This window comes from Gallus gallus, chromosome Z (assembly GCF_016699485.2).
Source record: "Gallus gallus isolate bGalGal1 chromosome Z, bGalGal1.mat.broiler.GRCg7b, whole genome shotgun sequence".
NCBI lineage: Eukaryota > Metazoa > Chordata > Aves > Galliformes > Phasianidae > Gallus > Gallus gallus.
This window is the reverse complement of record NC_052572.1, coordinates 58,066,933-58,087,219: the sequence shown is the minus strand read 5'-3', so window position 1 is coordinate 58,087,219 and position 20,287 is coordinate 58,066,933. Positions and strand designations below refer to the sequence as shown.

Here is a 20,287-nt window from a genome sequence, read left to right as displayed (position 1 = left end):
GAATTAAAGAAGAAAAAGTGTTTGGACAGAAAGACTATATGCGCTGATAAAGTTGATTACATTATTACAGACGTTTGTATCACAAACAATGAGGATTATTCCTTACATACACATTCCAAGCATCAGATCTGTCACATCGTGCTTCCCAATTACTGTAAGGATTGAGAAATCATAGTAGCCAGACAGGCTTTGTCTTAATGAAGTTCAGAGAGCTAACTCTGATCTCCAAATGCTTAATATATTAAGAAAATCATGCCGTGAGTTGGCAAAGCCATTTTAGTACTTGTACATGGAGATACAACCTTAACTTTGGCAACTGCACTTGAAATTACATGATTGGCTTCTGGGCTTTTTGTTATTTTTATTTTTTAATTTTAAATATACAAGCTCATCACATCATCTGGACAGTAATCAGTAAGCCGGAAAACCCAAGTTAAGTTTGTTAAACTTAACATATGACTTACTAATATACAGTAAGGACTTGTTTACTACGGAAAATCCAGAGACGCTGTGCCCATATTCATAACAAGAGTGCTTCGTGAAGATAAATGCAGTGGTATTTGTATTTGCCATAAGAGCTTATTACTCTCCTTTTACAAACCGTAATATGCAAAGATTATAATCAGCACTATTTGGTAGCTCTGGGCATCAAACATGAAAAGTCCCGGTTCTGATTTAACTGATACCTATACCTCCTGCTTCTTTCACAGGGAGGAAGACTAGCTCACAGCAAGCATCAGCCTAAGCAGAACCTGTTGCCGGTATATATACTGCACTGCCTGCTGCAAGCAGAGCTGCTAGCACTGGCATCAGCAGCGGAACTGAGGCAAGGCAAGCAGGAGGAGTCTGCAGCCGCACAGAGGTAATGAATGAGCCATCTTGGCTTCACACTCCTGGTGCGATGCCCCCAGTGTCTGTGCAAAATCAGCATTGGGGCAGGGAAAGCAACAGACAGAGTGGCTCAGAAAGTCAAACCATCACTCTTAGGGAAGTTGGCAAACATCCACTTAGTAGTACTGGAAAATGAAGTTGTACTTTTGCTACATGGCCATCGATTGTTTCAGAGCTAATTGTTCCTGAAAGAGGAATGCCTAGCTCCTTTCTCTTCCCACTCCCAGGACTCAGTTCCTCCCAGCACTTGTGGATTTCTTCCTCAACCTCACTAACCCCAAGCAAGGCACCCTGGAAAAAAAAAAAAAAAAAAAAAAAAACAGGTGTTACATAGGTATTTTTCTGCAGTGAAAAGAAATGGACTTGGATTTTCTTCCCCTTTCAGGTGCCATAAAACCTCCGATCAGCTCAAGCTACCTCAGTTTCACTCCAGATATTCAGTTCAGTTATGCGATTATCTGCACAAGGTGCCAGTAAGGTACTAGCCTTAGATCTATTCCCACCCTTGCCATGGAGTTATCTCATTTGTTAAGACAGCATTTAACTGCCCTCAGCTTTTCCTGCAGTCCCATGTCTCATCAACCACAACCTTCTGACATCTGAAACAGGATACACATCCTAGTCACCTTCATACCAGATCTCTGATTTATCCAGGGCACAGTCCATCCTGTGCATTAGACAAGGTAAGAAATCTGTGGGAAGATAATGGAGCAATAACACTGAAAGAAAAAAAAAAATCCATTTTTTACATCCAAGAGTGGATTTGCTGGTTTGGCCATAGTAGTGCTCATACTCAGCAGAGCAATCACCCTTCTCCCTAGTTCAGTTTCTCGCTGATGACACAAGCCCTCATACCAACAACCTGAAACCTGAGCAGGAAGGGTAGCCAAAGGATGAGAATGGCAAGAAGGGCTTCTGGTTTTCTTTAGCAGCAAGCCTGGCTTAAACATGCACCAAAACACAGCTGTATGCTTCCAACAAGGCAGTAAAGCAGCATGGCAACACATATCCAACGGTTTGCAAGAGGAGCAGGGGTGTACGCACTGCTTAAACAGACTCGGTCATCTCCGTTTCCTCTCCACCACATGGAGCCTGTTGTCTCTCCTAGAAGTGCAAGCACTTGCTATCACAGTGTTCTTAACTCACACCTGTCATGCAGTGTCTCTCTTCTACTCATCTACTTCATAGGAACTGTACGGAATAAGATTTTTTTCCCCCACTAACAGATTTGTTCTAAATCACACTTGTAACTTTGTGACAAAGGAAAAACATTCCGGAGTGGTATCACGCAGTCCTTGCTGCCGCAAGAAACTGCAGTTAAAAAAGCCTGTGAAGATGCAAATGCATTTATAATGAATACCTGCATAGCTTAAACCAATTAACTTTGCATTATCGATTACACTGTCATAAGAGATAAGAAATCTTAGATCTCAAGAAATCAAACCAAAACAAATACAGAACTCAGTATGTTTAGATCGGCAACTCAGAGGGGCAAAAACGTAGAGACCTCACCAAGGCACTTACCTTCTTTTGCACAGAACTACCCCGAAGTTTTTACAGTGGTATCAAGTGTTCCAGTACAAGATATTTATTTGCTAGGAGCAGAACAGAGCGGATGGAGCATTCCCAGATAAACTACAGGGTCTGGAAATACCCTGCAGCAACTGGATTCTTCTGCGCACTCCCATTTCTAACAGGCAGCCACCTACCAGTGCAGGCTGCTGGGCTCTAGCATCTCATGCCCCCCTACTTTGCACACTTGCATCTAAATCCCAGCACAGCTCATGGCATATGAACACTACAGCTGTGACAAGACTAATGCTATATCCACCTTCAAGCTGACTGACGGGAAAGCAAAAATAAAAACGTGAGAGGTTGGCTCTTCTAAAAGCATGAAGTGCATTCTCATTCCAAGTAGTATGTCAGTGGCAATCTCTGAAAGGCTTTCAAACAGAAAATCATTTCCTAACCCCCAGCCCAAACCCTAGGTGTCTGAGACGCATGTGAGTTATGGAGAATTTCAGTCCTGGCAAACAAAATACAGCAGCCTTCTGTGCCTTCTATTGCTTGAAGTGAGGAAACATCAAACAAACATACACTTCGTATGCTTACAAACTCCAGAATTGCTGCAGCTGGAGCATGCAAACGATGAATAAAAACTTAAATACAAGACAGATTTGTAAAAGTTAGAATTATCCTTGGGCTTCAGAAGCTGAGATTTTAGAAGCAAAAGGGGGGGAAAAAAAAGGAAAAGAAAGAAAAAAAAGAAAAAAAACTTGTTTTAATAGCATACAGAACAAATTAGAGGTCTCCAGTTGCTTTCATCTGGAGAACCACAGCTGGGACATGACTGTAGACAGATGTTCCTTCTGCAAAAAAGTTTTATCAGCTGCAGACACAACTGTACACACCACTCTGCAGAAACTGCTCAATACAGCGTTCCCTAATCTGCTTTAGAAGCAGTCAGCAGATTAGGACATGCCACCACCTGCAAGAGTGAAATTATACACTGTCACCAAGCAGCGAGAAGCTTCACAGCAATATGTCTGCTTCTGCTATACCTGTTCTCTTTACAGCACTTTCTGCACAGAATATGCATCTGCTAGCTAATCTAATCAGGTAGCTGCCTCCAAAACACAGAGGCTGCACTTGTACCTGGCAATGCACCATGGCCATTAGAGCTGCTCTGTGTAGCCAAGCCATCATGCTTACCAAGGGGTTCTAGTAGCACAGTCATGACCCTTTGGGTCACAGGGCCCTGCTACACTGCTCCTGTGCATCCTCAGAGATGTACACACTGCACTCAGCATACCCGACTGCTCAGCTAGGGCAGCAGTTGCATGGCATAGCTGTGGCTCCGAAGGCAATGTGCAGCAACTACCAGTACCAAAGTGAAACTGCCTGCAGAACAGAAATTGGTTAACAAATAAGTAGTCATGCTTTAAGTCCACACTGCCATAGACAATGCTCAAATACTGCAAACCATGCTGCTCAGTATTATAAGAAAGCTAAACAAGAACATCCTCCAGCATGTGGATCCAGTCTCCTCCAGAGGCAAGCAGGAAACCTGCCCTCACTTTCAACAACCTGCACAGACTGGACTGCTGAAGGCACTGTTTCAGTTCTGTGCTTCTGCAGGTGAAGGGGAAGTTGGATTTAAGGATTTAAGAGTACACTGTAAAGCAAGCTAAGAATATTTTTAGGAAAAATAATAACATAGCACAGGTACTTCAAACTTTACACATACTGCTGAAATCTGAACGTTAAGCAACCTAGTGCACAGAGCCTGCTTTCAGGCTGCCCAGGTTCTACAAGTGATGGCTAAGTAGGTCATTTGAGGGTTATCATGATTCCACACTTCTACATACTGTTTGAAGAATCACTTGTGTTGCACAGATAAGATCTTTCTGCACAGAGCAAAGGCAACAGCAGAACTGTGGGTCATCTTTCCTGTATTCACTTAATAACATCCTCTCTTTCTCAGCAACACTGACTGCAAGCCTTTGTTATGATTTCTTTAGTAAGAGCTGAAATGGGTCAGCGATGCAAGGGAGCACAAAGCCGGTGAGAAGAACCGAACTGCGTGCTCTGCCCTCCTTAGGCACTGCAGGGACATAGACCAGCCGTTTGCAACTGGTTTTATTTAAAACACAGACAGTAGAAGCTGACAATGTCTTCTCTCTTTTCTCTCTTCCCCATTCCTCTCACCTAATGCAGGGATTCCTAACAGAAAAACAACGACCCCTTCAGAGTTTCCCAAATAAAGCCTGAGGGCTGCTTCCTGCATAGTGTCACAGGAGATTTTTGACACCGTGGAAGTCAGAAGACTATGATTTAGTTCACCAGCTTAAAAGATGACTATTTCTAAACCTAGAAGTTCTGGAGGCTGCAGTACTAAGGGCTGAAGTTTTACGCTCTCCACATTACTCTGCCACTGGCCACTGTTCCAGTGGCACACACTGACTCCTGCAGGATCAACTGAGGGAAAGCAGGTCTGCAGAACGAGCTAGAGGCCCATTTACTGAAGTTATGGAGATGATGAAAGAGTGAAATAGGAAAAATAATTTCATTTATTTTCGTGATCTTCATCATCACGCCTAGTTCTGTATTCGCTTGACAACACCATGATGATTAGGCATTCGTTTTCTGACCTGGAAATGGACTCTGCTTTAGAAAACAAAGCCCAGGCAGGTAATTCATTGAAGTTGTTTCACAGATCAGAAAGAATCACACCGTTCTCCAGGTCAGAACGCAGGTTCACTACCACCAGCGCGCATCCAACCTGCCCTAAGTTCCTCACATGCAGAGCTGCCCAACTCCCAACCGCAGCATCGCACGCACGGCTCCTACCAGGCGCACAGCCCCTGGGGACCCCATTCCTGATGGCAGTGCGCACGAAGTTGAACTCCTCACTGCCTGCAGCCTGGCTCCCGTCAAAGCACCCTCCATCTACATCGCACCGGCTGCGGGAAAGCAGCCCTTCCCAGGCGCACCGAGCTCATCCCCGAACCATCACCGCACGTCGGTTTCAACGGTCGAACGCCGCAGCGCTGCCGGCAGCCACCACCCAGCGTCGGGAGCCGCAGCCCGGCGCGCGCGGCGCGGGCACCCAGCGGGGCGGGCCGTGCGGGCAGCCGGCACCCGCAGCGCTCGCTGTGAGTCACGGCGTGCCGGAGGTGCGGGGGGAGAGCGGCGGAGAGAGCCGAGCGGAGCCGGGATCGCCGCGCAGCGCTCTGCCTGGCCCCGCGCCCCGCCGCGGGACCCAGCAGCCCTCACCTTGCGGCTCTGGTAGCTCTCCAGCGCCCGCACGGCGGTCTCGGTCAGCTTGACGTGCAGCACCGAGACGTTGTCTGCCGCTTTCCCGCAGGACACGGCGTAGCGGCCCCCCTCCCGCAGCGACGCCATCTTACGCGCCCCTCTTCTTTCTCCTCCGCGGCCTGCCCCGCCGCCGCCCCGCTACTGCCGTCTCCTCCGCCGCCGCCGCCACCTCCCGCCGCCGCCTCCGGCCGCCGCCGCCGTCGCTACAGCCATCGCGGCGCGGACGTGACGCCGCCCGCCCCGCGCCACGCCCCGCCCTCCGGCAGCGCCCATTGGCCGAGGTGCGGCGCCCGGGCGCGGCGCGTTGTAACGTCACGGGCGGCGCTCCACGTGCGCGCGCGTTGCGAGGCAGCGCTGGAAGGGTTAACGCCGGGCTCAGCGCTGCTCCCTCGCGGCGCTCCGAGTGCTGGGTGGAATCCCATTGCGCCTTCTCCGGCTCCACCATTTCCTAAAAAGAGGCAAACCAACGGAACGCGAAGGAGCTTGGATGTGCTCTGCAGAGGAGAAGCCAGAGGTTGGTTTGGCACTGACCAAAATTATGCTCTGACAACTGACTGCAGATTGCCATCCGAGTCACTTAAGTGCACGAAAAGACGTCTTACGGGCAGCTGAAAACAGCTTTACTTTCTTTGACCCTGTTTCCAGTCTTATTCCTGCTCGTCTCAATCAGCAGGCACTAAAAAGCCAAGCTTGTCCTGCCTCTGTGGGGTCGGGTTTAAAACCAAATATGTTGTCTGTCATCTTTGAGGGCATGCATTTTCATGACACAAATTCACAAATTCATCTTTATCTGCAAGACCATGTCCATTTCTGTCCTGGCCTGGTCTCCTGGCTAACACACATGATGGCTCTCCAATTCTGTCCTCATCTCCAGTGGTTCTGTTCTTTCATTCCCTGCTCGTTGTCAGAATTACAGAATACCCTGAATTGGAATGGGCCCGCAAGGATCGCAGAGTCCAAATCAGCTCCACACAGCATCATGCAAAAACAAACCCTGTGTCTGAGAATAATGCCTTAACACTCCCTGAACTCCAGCACTGGGGCCGTGCCCACTGCCCTGTGCAGCCCATTCCATGACCACCACCCCCTGGTGCAGCCCCTTTCCCTGACCCCCAGCTGCCCCTCCCCTGACACAGCTCCATGCCCTTCCCTCGGGCCCTGTCGCTGTCACACAGAGCAGAGCTCAGCGCTGCCCTGTGAGGAGCTGTAGGTTGTGATGAAGCTCCTGTTCCTTCCACACTATACTAAAATACCTTCACGTATCCACATACACCATACACACCTCACACATCCCATTTTCTTCAGGCTACTTCTTAATACACGCACCTCTTCAGCCTTTTCTGAAGATTATTTCCTGGCCAAAATAAGCAAAGGAAATGTGGAATAATAAGAAAGCTAATGGTAACACCGTCACTTGACCATGTAATTTGTAGCTCCATCCATACTGTCATTTCTCACTTAGGGATGGCTTACTAAGTCCTATAATTTGTATAGGTTTAGGTGTGTCTCTGCAGTGCCCTGTTGAAATCAAGGTTGCCTCTGTGTGATTCTTTGCAAGACTGGTTCTCTGGTATGTAAATCTTCCTTAGCATGACTGCATTATCATATAAATAATAATACCACAAGGACCAGTAGGATACAGAGAGCAGACATCAGAGGCATCTTCAGAACAGCTCAGCACAGAGGTCTTGACAATATGCACTGAGATACATCTCAGTAGGCCAAAATACAGGCATCGTGGGGTAATGCAAAGTCTTTATAAAGAGGAGAAGGTAGAAGAAAAAATGTTGTTTTTTTGTTTGTTTGTTTGGGTTTGGCTTTTTTCTGAGTGTATTGAATAGAGTTCATGCTTTTAGTAAGTCAAGGCACCATCTTCCAAGTTCTCTCCTCCTTAGCACACAGTTACACGATACGAAATGGGGCATTTCTGATCAGTCAGCTAGCACAGAACCTGGTCCCACCTCCTGTTATTATCAGGATCAAAGTGAGCATGGGTACAATACGAGACCTAGGAAAATAATGAACAACATACCAGACTGATACCTGAACCAAAGCTTGCTTCTTTGTTTTGCAAAGTGTGATTGCTCAGCTCTGTTCCTGAAAACAGTTCCTAGAAGAAAACCTTGTGCATGCCTCAGTTAAGCCTCACATTCTCTGTCCTGCAGGTTTTCGGATTTTAGGGCTCACCTGTATATGGAAGAACCTACGGTCCTGCCAATGCATCATGAAGTTGCATCTGTGTAATTAGATGTATGATTGCGTGCTGAGCTGCTTAAGCTGGCACAGCTTTGTAAGTCGACACCTTCAGGCTAATAACAGGTTTCCTTCTGCAGCAAATTGTTGCAGCTTTTTTTTTTTTTTTTTTTTTAATTCACTTTACAAAAGCGAATTAAGAAACATGGCCCAAACTGCGTTAGTGGCAGATGATAATTGAAATAATTTCTTCCACTGGCACAAGTAGATAGGGAAGGAAGCATTTTTTTTTTCCTCTCATTTAAAGTGCCAACTCCATGTTCAGATGAGCTTTTAGATTTGTGCAGTTTCTAGATTTTCTGATAACTACTGTTTTCCAACTGCATTTTGAATGAGTCAAGATAAGAAATCTAACAATGTTCAGAAGTATAACTATTGTTTTTGTTTTTGTTTTGCTGATAGTTGCCTTGTGTACCTAGAGGCCAATCCCTGCAGGTAAGGTTTCGTATGTTTTATTGCTGGTTGAAGTGGAAATGGAGCATGCATGAAAGAAAGAAGGTGATTATGCTGCTTATTTTTTGTATTATTCCCTCTTCTGTGTCCTGTTTTGCCCTAGGAGAGCTGCTTGGAGAAAGGAGCTGTAAAATAAGAAGCTTGGTAGCTGGGCAACAGAGTAATTCATCCATTGCCTATCGAGGTGTGGCAGGCTAGCATCTATGCCAAAATATGTGGGGGGATATGGAAAAAAACAGATATGATTCAGAGGTGCGCAATTACACTCATAGAAAATATAACAACCCAAGGGAAATGACAGATAAAAGCAGGCTATTTTCATTCCTTCTAGTGCTTTTCCTGTGTTTCATTCAGTACCGAAATGAGCCAAAGCACTTTTCATTTTTCAGCGCTGCGGAACATTTATACACACGCGCGCCCAATTAAAGAGCTTGCATTAGCAGCGGCACTAGGGCATGCAGCGTTTCAGCTTCTGTGCTGCTGCTGCACTTGTTTTACTTGACAGGCGGTAGGGATCTGGCTGGAGGTGCAGAGATGCTGTTGCCAAAAGCGTGTATGGCATAGCCTCCTGTTAGGAAACAAGGAAATGGTAACACACGGGCAGGACGTCTGTGTGCACTTCTAGCAGGGCTCACCGGCAGTTCTCTGAGCCAGCTTTGGGCTTTGGGGGATTTTCTTTCTTCTGTCTGGTTGTGGCAGATGCTACTGCCACAGCTGGTGCGTGCTCTTACTGCAAGGCGTGATCATAACCGCTGCTTCCAGGGGAAGGAGGGACAAACACCATCCCAGTTGTGAAGATGTTGCCTCCTTTATGCTCCCCGTGTCACCAGCTATATTGCCATCGCACTTGTTTTTTCCTTCCTCTTATGGTACTTTTCGTAGTTTGTTATTCATGGCTATGTGATGACATCAAATTCAAAACCCACTGAAGCATGCGGCCTACTTGGGTAAAACAGGATGCCTGAAGTTCTTTTGGCTAGCACTTACTCTAATGAGCAAGCTTATAAAATTAAAGCAGCCAGTGTTTGGAGAAACAACCAATTAATGCTGGAAAAACAGCCACTTGTATTATTTGTTCCTTCTTGAACGTGCCCTGAGCTCTTTGTAGCTGGTGAAGCAGTGAAGGCTGCAGTGGTAACTCATGCTGCTGGAGGAGTGGTGAGTGATGTGGCCATACTCTGTGGTCTGCCGAGAAAAGCCTCCATTTCCTCAGCGTGCAGCTTAAAAATATACTTGCAGCAACAGTGGCAACAAAATCTTTCAATGTCCATGTGAAGCGATTACTCGGGTTTTGGTAGTCTTCAATAGGAAGGTAGTTATAAAATAAGAATCTCAACATGTTGCTTTAAAATTCAGTATCTTAATTGAATTGATTTGTAACACTGACTTTCTAATCTCCTTAACCACTTGCCTCGTTCTTGCATTCCACTCATAAAAATGCTGTCTGCCAAACAATCTCTGCCAAATTACATGCTTCCTATCCCTTGTCAGCACCACAGCTGGTGTCATATGGCCTCTATACACACAGTTCCTGTACATTCTTAGTTCTTCACATATCTCCCTGATAAGTTTGTGTAGGGCTAAGGTTGAACTAGGCTCGTCTGTCCTTCTGTTTCCCAAAAACTGTTGAAAATATACAAGAGCTGAAAACTGTTTAGCGGTAACTTTAATCTGTGTCTCTTCCTCCTGAAATTCTGCAGAAAGGTAAAATGGAGATATGTCTGCATAATGTATGCTGCCACTTTTCTTGACTCCTGTGATACCCCCTGCCACTACATGTACAATTTATTCTGCTTAAAGGAAAAACAAAAACAAACAAACAAACAACAACAACCAGAACTGTGCAAAGAGCTAGCTGGGTAAATTCTATCTTCTGTACCAGCAATGTTACACAAGAGGTAGGATACATCTACTGCATGCAACACCTTGTTTTAGTGGAAGTCCCATAGCTGTGATATGTTTTAAATTCTGCTGAATAACGTGGAGTTGCTAAGGTAACCAAGATTTGGATGAAGAAGTTGGAAAATGAATCAGACAGTATACACTTCTGTAATCAATTATATACCCACATAATCATGTCAAGATGATTTGACCTCTTTAGTGTGAATCTTGTAGTTTCGGTTAGGAGTAGCTTCAGATTTGTGTAGTTGCTGAAAGTGTGTTTTGTTACCGATTGTCTGCTGTATAGTAGGCAGGGGAGATATCTCTTTCTGCATACTGTTGAGACAGGAGGACATTATGATTTGACTGAATGTTTGAAAAGCTGAATAGAAAGAAATCTGTAAGATTTTGCTGTTGTTGCTGCTGCTCTGTTTTAAGAGGCTTGTGTAGTTTTGGCTGTGATCTCAAGAGGCTGGTTCTGCAGATGGTTTAGTGTTTATGAAGGAGTTTGCAGGACAAAATATAAACTAAAATCACGTATGTATGTCAGAAGTAGAAACATTATCAAATACTTGTTCTTTGCCCTAAGAATTGAGTTTAATTCACGTGAATGACAGCAAGCAAGCCAATGGGAGCCCCAGGCTGGCAGCCAGAGTGGCATAAATGCTGGTTTACCCAAGAAAAGTGAGGGACGTGTTCTTGTGACTACACTGCTGCCTAACCAGCCAAAGCTGCACTGTCGGCTTGCCTCGCAGCCTTTTTACACCCTCCAATCGTCTTCCCAGTGTCTTCGGGTCCTGCCTAGCATTTCCAGACTTAAAAATAGACTGAAAATTAAATCAGAAGCAGTCTTGTTATTTCATGAAAAGCGGCAGAGGGGACAGACCTGAACTCTGGTTTCCATTCATTTTGCAAATATGAGTAATAATCTGTAATATTCTTGGTTTCTCTCATGAATGAACTCTTTGTGATGATTCTTTCTGTAAATAGCCAAGCACAAGCCAAATGTTATTAGAAGAAAATATACACAGCTTTTTCTTTTTCTCCTTGCTTTTGGTTTTAGAGATGAGAAGATAACGTAATGGGGTGATTTCCCCAAAACTGGAAAAATAGTACTGTGATATGAGGTGAGTAGTCTCATAGCTGAGTACTACGAGAAGTAAAACCTTTTCTTATAAGAATGCCACCTGATCTTAATGTTTTTTTTCTCTTTATTTTGAGGGTGCAGAATCATTAACATCTTCCAGATTCCCTGGAGTTTCTTTTATTACCACTTTTAAACATACCTCATAACAAGTACGTTTTGTTTCATTGCTTGAATAAAACGTAGACAAACATGAATCCAAAGGATTTTTTACTCTGCACCACATTTGCTTAATTCTAGACAGAGCAGCCTTGATGTTCTTTCTTGTGGAAGAGTTCAGCAGTTAAACTTGCTTCTTGTTAAAATAAATTGTTAAGACCCTATTGTAATTTTACTCCATAAATAGAAGCACAGCCTTTTTGCAATATAATACATGTCTTATATGCCTCGGTTGTGCTGTAGAATCATTAAACCAATTAGAGACATGTTTTTCCTGACTATAATTTCTCCGAGACTTGCAGCCTGTAATTTATGTGTAACTTTGTATGTAGTAAGACATTTGTGTGTTGGTTTTTTTCTGTCTTTCTCCGCATCACTCTTAAAAATAAAATTGTCCCAGATGCTGAAATACAGTTTTTGAAATAGGAACATGCAGCTCTTGGTTTCTTTACAAAACAGCAGCCACTGCTGTAGTAATAAGATTTGTTTGTCCTGCTAGCCAGAAATAGTTACAGTCACCATTCAGACGCCTTCAGCTCTGTCAAAATGCCACAGTTACTGTAATTCTGACAATTGGGATTGTGCATCCCACTTTGCTATTGTTTATACCACTGCTTAATCGTCAGCCACTCACCCTGTTGTACTTTACATACATCAGTGCACTTTTTTGTTGTTGTTTAAAGCAACTTCTCCTGTTTTCCTTTTTTTTTTTTTTTTTTTTTTTTTGGTCTTCTTTATGTTGTAAGCTTGGATTTTTTTTTTTCCTACTTTGTTGAAGGGAAGTTTAAATTTAGACATAGGCTGGGACTGCTGAAGCCAGCTTATTTATGTTCAGTTGGTTTTGGTTTACATTTGCTCTGTGAAGCTTATTCATTCATCCAGAACAGTTAAGTACGACTTGGAATGTTTGCCTTCCCCATTAGTTTCCAGTCTTTAAATTTGTGTCATGCATTTTAAATGAAGACATGAGTTTTCATGGTGGAAAAATCAGGTACTCCATGTGACCTGCTGCATTAGACAGTTGATTACACTGTGCTGTATTATGAATAACTAAATCCATAAATAAATGCAGCATTATTAGTATTTTTTTTTTTAAATGTCAGAAAGGGAAAATTTGCTGTGTACCAACACCTTGCCATGTGATGTTAGGAGTGAAATTCTCATTCCATGTAGATTGCTGGAAAAGCTGCTGATGGCTGCAGAAGAACGCAGATTTCATCCCAGGAATCACTAGGACCAGGCAAAATAAAAATGTTGGTTGTCTTGATTCGGTCTGATCCTTTCTCCTACCAGCCCTGATCCACCATCAGAATGTGTTCAATTGCAAAAGTAATTTACCTTGATGATGAAGACACACACAATCCAAATCCCAATCCTGGGACCTGTTTCAATGGTGCTTAGAATGACGGAAAACTGACTTCTGATGAGAAGCTGGTACATGCTATGCTCATACAAGTATATAATGGCAAGGACAGTGGAGCTTTGTTCCTGCTTTTGGCAGTGACTTACAGGGAACATAATTTCTTGGCACATAATAATTGTTTACCTACCTTTGTAGTGTCTTGAATTACTCTTATGGAAGTTATGCAGTACATGCGAAAATATGATTATTATAAAATGTCTGACTTACTACAAAGGGGAACTGGAGAACAAGAGATTGAGATTAACTGTGTTGTTGTGCAGTAAACTAATTAATTTGTCCCTAATCCTGAAAGCCTTCTTTTCTGTGTGAATTATCAATCCTGAGAGTAGTGTCACTGCTAGAAAGCCACCAAGTGTGAAGTCCACCCTAGGATTAATTACTAAGTAGTTCTCCAGGTAATGTGAGAGGATCACAAAGAGAGAGCCAATCTTTGGGAAAGGCCCTTCTGGCAGCATTATTTGTGCATGAGCTGAATGCCACAGAGGTGTGTGTGTGCTGGGCCAGGGGCTGCTTTTTTCCTGAAAGAAGGGCCTGTACATCCACAAGCGGACTGAAGTTTTGTTCTGCAGGAGAGGATATGCAAGAGTCTGTTGCTGCTGGGGCAGATAACATCTCTTGCAGGTCACCCTGCAGTTTACCACTGCTGCAGCACCTAAGGAGCTAAGGAGCAACTCGCTGGAACATTGCCAAAATGAACAGTGTGGAAAAATTAATAAGCAAATGACACTGAGGCATTCTATCTGCTTGTCCTGCATTAGTATCCCGAGGCAGATTCTTCGTTATGCTGTTAGGCTGACATAGTCCCCAAAAGTATGTTGGAGCACTTGCTTGGAAAGGCCTTCTATAGAAATGTCAGCCTTGCAGACTCCGGTTTATATACATATACATATGCTTCTATTTCCAGGACACCCATGGAATAAATCTCACAGCCTCAATTGTACAGTAGATCCCTGTGGCATCTCATTAGCTTCTCTCTAAGTCACTTATTGTCATCAAAATCCTTAATGACTTTGCTCAGGATTTCATTAAGTTAGAAGCAAATCTAATTAGCTTCTTGGTGTTAACCAGAAGGGCCCTGTAGCTCTTTCTCTGGACCAAAGGCTTCACTGACAAGATAAAATTAATGTCTTCACCTTTCAAGGACACCTGGCTTATAGGGGACCTAGCTCTGTCCTGGAGGGATCCTGACAAAGAAAACCCTAATTCCTGTGGGGATTCTGCTGCAGCTCTGAGTGCTTCCTCCAGGCAGTCACGTCCTCGTTTTCCAATTTAAAACTTTCTTGTGTAAAACAGACAAACTCTTGAGTCTGTTTGTGGGTTACTCAACCATCCCTCAGTGCCAGCAGGTGTATGACAATCCTCCTTCCAGCCTATTCTTCACAGGAGGCAGGGATTCCAGCTTTATTTAGTTTATTTATCTTTCACATAGGTATTTTTCTCGCTGAGTAGTGTGATAATGTTCCTAGCACAACATAATGTCCGTCTAACCTCTGTTGTCATTGCAGAGGTGCAGTTTTCCCACCTTGGCTGATGGCACAGAGCATTACTTTTGTCACCTGCCAAATCAGCACAGTGACAGCTGGGGCACCTGGTCCTGCTTGGCTGCTCTTATCTCTTTCTCCATGCTTCATTCTGTTCTCTTATAACAGTTTGCCTTTTTCTTAATCCCCAGGATGATGAAGCATATGCTACCTCAATGTTATTAGTGCTGTGTACGACAAGAAAATACGCATGTATATACTTAGACATGCTTTACTTTAAAAATCTAATGGAAATACAAATTATCAGTCACCAGCTGTTCTTTAGCCACTTACATCTAATTCTTCTAAGAGAAACACAAAAGGCATTTTTATGGCTGGGTTAGTCAGAGAGCTATTGGTGCTCCCCTGCTTGGAATAGCTTGCTGCTTGTGCTTCAGTGTCATTTTGACTGCATGGTCACCCAGACCAGATCACCACCCCTGCTGAAGAATGACCTTTGCAAAAACGCCGGTTGTCAGTTGGCTCAGGAGGCTGAATTGGGTAACTCTGCAGGTAAATGATTGCTCATGCAATCACAAGCAGAAGGGGTGGAATATGCAACACGACACTGGACAGAAAAATACATCCATGCCTTCCACTAACAGCCCCTAGTTAGACTGTATTAAGAAAACTGACAAATCTGAGCAAAGAGAGAAGTTTACAAAGAACAGTAACTACAAGTCCCAAAATGAGGGCCATATTGGACTTCTGTAAGAGGCTGAGGATTTGTGCTTTCTTCCATGAAGTCATGCCACTTCTCTTCCTTGTGTTGTTACTGATACACAAATATGAGCTTCCAGGCTTAATTCTTTTCGGCTCACCATAAGAATTTTTGCGGAGCCCTATAGATCTTTCTATATGAAAGAACTAATGTGAGCATCTGTGGGAGTTTAATAAGCCTAAAAATAGAAATTAGTGTAAATAAGCATGCCATATGAATAGGCATGCTTGTGTGATGCAGTTATGGCAAGGGTTGTTGAAGGGACAGCAACAGTGCTCAGTGATTATGTGCAGTTCATCACCAACAGCTGTTGCATCAACAGATTAGCAGATCAATAGAGTAATCCCAAACTTTGGTGTTTGAACCAGAGGTGTGCATTTGGCACAAAGCTGGAGGGCACTGATTAGCTTTTCATCTGATATCCTGTACAAGATACCTGTAAGAGAACTAATATAACCAGTTTCCAAGGCTGTGTGAGGCATGCTGGCAGATGACTGGCGCTAAAGAGTTACATTTTTGAACGCCATCCTTGTGGTTTCTATAGGGATTTTGCATAGCGTTGGGAGCCACAAGATACATACGGCACACTCTGGAGACTTGCTTTTATGAGGACATCATAAAGCAGCTCACAAGAAAGAGTCAGGGTTGGTTTCTGCTCCATGCCGGGATGAGTCTGTGCTGACTATGCACCTGGGTGTCCTGGTAATCCACCAGTGATTTAAGGAGCTGTGGCTGCTGCCTCTCTCTCTCTTACAGCTGAAGTGTGCTTTACCTGCCATTCCTGCTTAGCTCAGTTTGAACTACTAGTGAGCTGCATGAAGATCTATAGAGTTTGCCCATGGTCCAAAACAAAGCAATCTCCAGGTCTACATCCGGATTTCTAGGCAAACCTCTGGAAATATCTCTGCATTTCTGCCAGAAATTACCAACTTTAGTTGCAGTTATGCTGATAGTAAAGTGAGATTCTTGCTAGTCCATCACTGAAGGACAACGCAAGTCATTGCTTCCGGTAGTTGCATATGATTGCTATTGTATTTTGAAAGCGTAGGGCATTTCTTTTTGTCTTGGGCTTTGTAAGATGATTTGCAGAAAAATTCTTTCAAGACAGGGCTGAAGTGAAGAGTGAAGTGATTCAGCAAAACTTGGCAATGTTTTTAATGAGGACAGTAGTCTTTCTATAAAAAATTCAATCAGACTCTTGAAATTGCCAACTACTTATTAGTATTTTAATGAATAAATCCTTTTTGGAGTCTTTCGTCTGTTAGAAGTAGGGAGCATTCTGTACATTGTGATCTCATGATAATAATAAATATAAATATAGACTTAATTAAAAAGGTGGCAGTCAATTGCAAATGCAGAAAATGCAGGAGGCTGGAACACAGGAATTTCTGTCTGAGTGTGAGGAAACACTTCTTTACTTTGAGGTGACAGAGCACTTCAACAGGGCCTCGGAGAGGTTGTGGAGTTTCCTTCTCTAGAGGTATTAACCCACCTGGACACTTTCCTGTGTCACCTATTGTAGGGAACCTGCTTTAGCAGGGGGTTGGACACAGTGTTTTCCAGAGGTCCCTTCCAATCCCTAAGATCGTGTGATTCTATGTGAAAGAATATCTGTAAGTATGATTATGAACCTTTCAACTGTGAAGTCCTCCGTTTGAGATCTGAAGTATAACCATAGCTGAAGTCGAAACATTTGTTCCTTGGAAATCTGCAGAAGCAAATGAGTGAGACATGAGTACGTGAGGGGATTAAATGACTGCCCATAGTATCAGAAAACAGTTTAGCATCCATGTTAGATCTTCTTGACAGCAGGTTCCAAGCTCTTGTACTGTTTTAAATAGTGTTGAGTTGTGAAAACCATCAAAGATAAGGAGAACAACCCAAAGAGTAGTCCTACCTTTATAGATAGCTTCCACAGTCTTCTGTTCTGTGAGCACTCTTCAGATGAGCTTACAACAGCTGTATTGTAACTAAATTGCAACGTGATTATTTGTAGGCTGAGCCTTCATTTGAGTGTGAAAACATCTGCATATTAAACAAAATAATTTGTCCAGTTTTGGCCTCTAAATTATAGGTTGCCTTGATAGCAAATTATAGACAGTTAATTCTATTCCATTTAGTAGGCTGAAGGTTAAGGCATCCGTTTATTAATGTTTTATATAAATTCAAATGAAACTAATAGTTTGAGATCTGGCTTACTGACAGAGCTGAGAGGGTTGTAATCAGCAGCACAGAGTCTACTTGGAGGCCTGTAGCTAGTGGTGTTCCCCAGGGGCTGGTGCTGGGCCCAGTCTTGCTCAAAATCTTCATCAATGACCTGAATGATGGGATAGAGTCCACTCTCAGCAAGGCTGCTCGTGATACAAAGCTGGGAGGAGTGGCTGACACACCAGAAGTCTCTGCTGCCTTTCAATAAGATCAGGTCAGGCTGGAGAGTGGGATGGAGAGGAACATGATGAGATTCAACAAAGGCAGCAAGTGCAGGGTCCTACACCTGGGGAGGAATAACTGCATGCATCAGTACAGGCTGTGAGCTGACCTGATGGAGAGGAGCTTTGCAGAGAAGGATCTTGATGTCCTGGTGGACAGCAAGTTGGCCATGAACCAGCAGTGTGCCCTTGTTACCAAGACCAGTGGTATCCTGAGGTGCATTAAAAAGAAGGTGGCCAGCAGGTCAAGAGGGGTTTTTCCCTCCTCTACTCTGCCTTGGGGAGACCTCTTCTGGAGTTCTTTGTTCAATTCTAGGCTCCCCAGTTTGAGAAAGACAGGGAACTTCTAGAGAGAGTCCAGTGGAAGGCCACAAAGGCAGTTAAGGGTTTGGAGCATCTCCCATATGAGGAATGGCTGAAAGACATGAAACTGTTCAGACTGGAGACCTTAAAAATGTTTATAAATATCTAATGGGCAGGTGTCAAATGGATGGGACCAGGCTCTTTTCAGCAGTACCTGGCGACAGAACAAGAGGTAGTGTGCACAAACTGGAAAGGAAAAAAAAAAAAAAAAAAAAAAAAGACAGTTCCATAGAAATGTGAGGAAAAGCTTTTCTTTGAATACCTCCTTCTCTGGAGAAGTTCCAAACCCACCTGGATGCTTTCCTGTGAAACCTACTCTATGAACTTGCTTCAGCAGCGGATCTGGACTACACGTTCTCCAGAGGTCCCTTCCAAACCCTATGATTCTGAGATTCTGTGAAATGACACACTTGTTACCAGGTGTATAAATCAACAGTGCAATGAACATATACACATTGTAGGGAATGTCCTTAGAGTGTAGCTACTCTACTCCAACCAGGAAAAAAGAAAACTCTTCTGCAACACAGAATAAGTGAACAAATGGCATCCTTCGATCTTTAAGGAAGAGATGTGAATCTCTTAGAGCAGGTCCAGAGGAGGCCATGAAGACAGTCAGAGGGCTGGAGCATCTTTCCTACGAAGAAAGGCTGAGGGAACTGGGCTTGTTTAGTCTGGAGAAAAGAAGACTTCAGAGAGACCTCACTGCAGCCTCCCAGTATCTTAAGAGGACCTATAGGAAAGCTGGAGATGAATTCTTCAGGAAGTGTAGTGACAGGACAACAACAATGGCTTTATAACTAAAACAGTAGATTTAGATTAGATGTTAGAAGGAAATTATTCAGTATGAAGGTGGAGAGGCACAGGAACAGGGAACCCAGTTAAGCTGTGGTGCCCCATCCCTGGAGGCTCTCAAGGCCAGGTTGGATGGGGCCCTGGACAGCTTGAGCTGGTGGGCGGCAGCCCTGCCCATGGCAGGGGGCTGGAACTGGGTGGGCTTTAAGAACTTTCCAACCCAAGCCATTTTGTGATTCTAATCCTGAATTCTGAAATCTCTTTTCCAGCATGAGCAGTGAATGCCTCAAATTACAGTTCTTTCTGTGGACTGTGTTTTCCTCATAACCTGGACTAAAAACTGCTACTATGTGTTTGTACCTTTTCAGGCAGTAAGAGCAGCATAGTTTACTCAAATGTAACTTGCATGAACAAATGCATGCTCACCCTGGAATTAAGTTGAGCTGTGAAACAGTTAACAACATTGCCAATTAAGTGGTCATAATTAGACTTCAAAGCTTAAATCCCCTCTATGGAAGAAATCCACACAATTTACTGCTGTTGTTTCAACCTGTTTGATTGCCAGATCAAAAGATAACAGTGCTTCAATTTGCATTGCCATCAAGGGCACTGAGAAGCAAAGGCCTTCCAAAGGAAAGTTGCCCAAATATCTGTGGCAGAGCTGGCAGACAAAGCCAGTGGCTTTTCCCAGCAGCTGGTCCAGCGTGCTGTCCTGTACCATGTCACATTATTACAGCATGGTTTGAGTTATGGGAGAATTTTTATGGCTTGCCACTGAAGATAGCTGAGGTCTGTTGTATCAGCAGCTCTGGGCTGTGGGATTATTGAACTAGCACTCTTCCAACAGGTAATGAACCATCACCCACAATTTTTGCACTCTAATGCAAGTTACATTAAATTAATTTAATTATTTTTTGTTTCTTTGAAGAGGAAGGATAATAAAATATTTTCCAACTGTACTGCCACTTCTCCCATGAAGTGAGCTTTGGTTAAAAATTAGGGAATTTCCTTAATGAGGCCAATATGTAGTGGGGGCTGAGGCCCCCTTTGCTCAGCAGCGGGCTGATGCCCAGTCAGGTTGCCCAGACCCTCCCAGCTCAAGCTAGTTTCTCACGTAGGAGCTGGTGTTGCGGGAGCTGATCATGTGGTATCTGCTCACTGCATGCACACATCTCCTTCCTTCTGTGCTGGGTGTATGAGACCAGTATTCCAGAGGGTCCATTTTTGTCCTGCATGAAGATAAGTCTTCATGATCTCACCTGCAAAAAAAACTGTTGCAAATCGTAAGTGAACAAATTGGCTGTTTGTAGTAGAAAAAAATGCTGTTTTTAAAATAAAAGTATGTAAAAATCGTTGGCAAGGTAAGAGTATAGCAACACATTTCTAACAAAGCTGACTGTCTCCCAAAAGATAATGTTGTACTAATACTGGAAGCTCTTC

The 20,287-nt window shown here is 43.8% G+C and overlaps 1 protein-coding gene and 1 long non-coding RNA gene across 7 annotated transcripts in view; one reads left to right on the top strand and one right to left on the bottom strand.

Annotated features, from left to right (window-relative positions):
• The window catches only part of ELL2 (elongation factor for RNA polymerase II 2), a 56,422-nt gene extending 50,488 nt beyond the window's left edge, over window positions 1-5,934 (bottom strand). For 3 of the 6 annotated variants that reach the window (XM_040655732.2, XM_015280540.4, XM_025144981.3), the window contains exon 1: window positions 5,242-5,485. Coding sequence is in view for 3 of the 6 variants with exons in the window: in XM_015280540.4 (XP_015136026.2) it covers window positions 5,242-5,340 (99 nt within the window). In the remaining 3 variants the exon portion in view is untranslated. Of the gene's footprint in view, window positions 1-1,035; window positions 1,183-5,042; window positions 5,107-5,241; window positions 5,486-5,667 lie in introns of those variants that run through there. The other 3 variants (XM_046905537.1, XM_424711.7, XM_040655731.1) reach the window with 3 other exon arrangements.
• Window positions 5,935-6,060: 126 nt separating this feature from the next.
• On the top strand, window positions 6,061-12,168 carry LOC121108264. Its single transcript, XR_005842672.1, has 3 exons — window positions 6,061-6,223; window positions 8,365-8,397; window positions 11,360-12,168. It is a non-coding gene; the product is annotated as an uncharacterized LOC121108264 (long non-coding RNA).
• The last annotated feature ends 8,119 nt before the right edge of the window (window positions 12,169-20,287 follow it).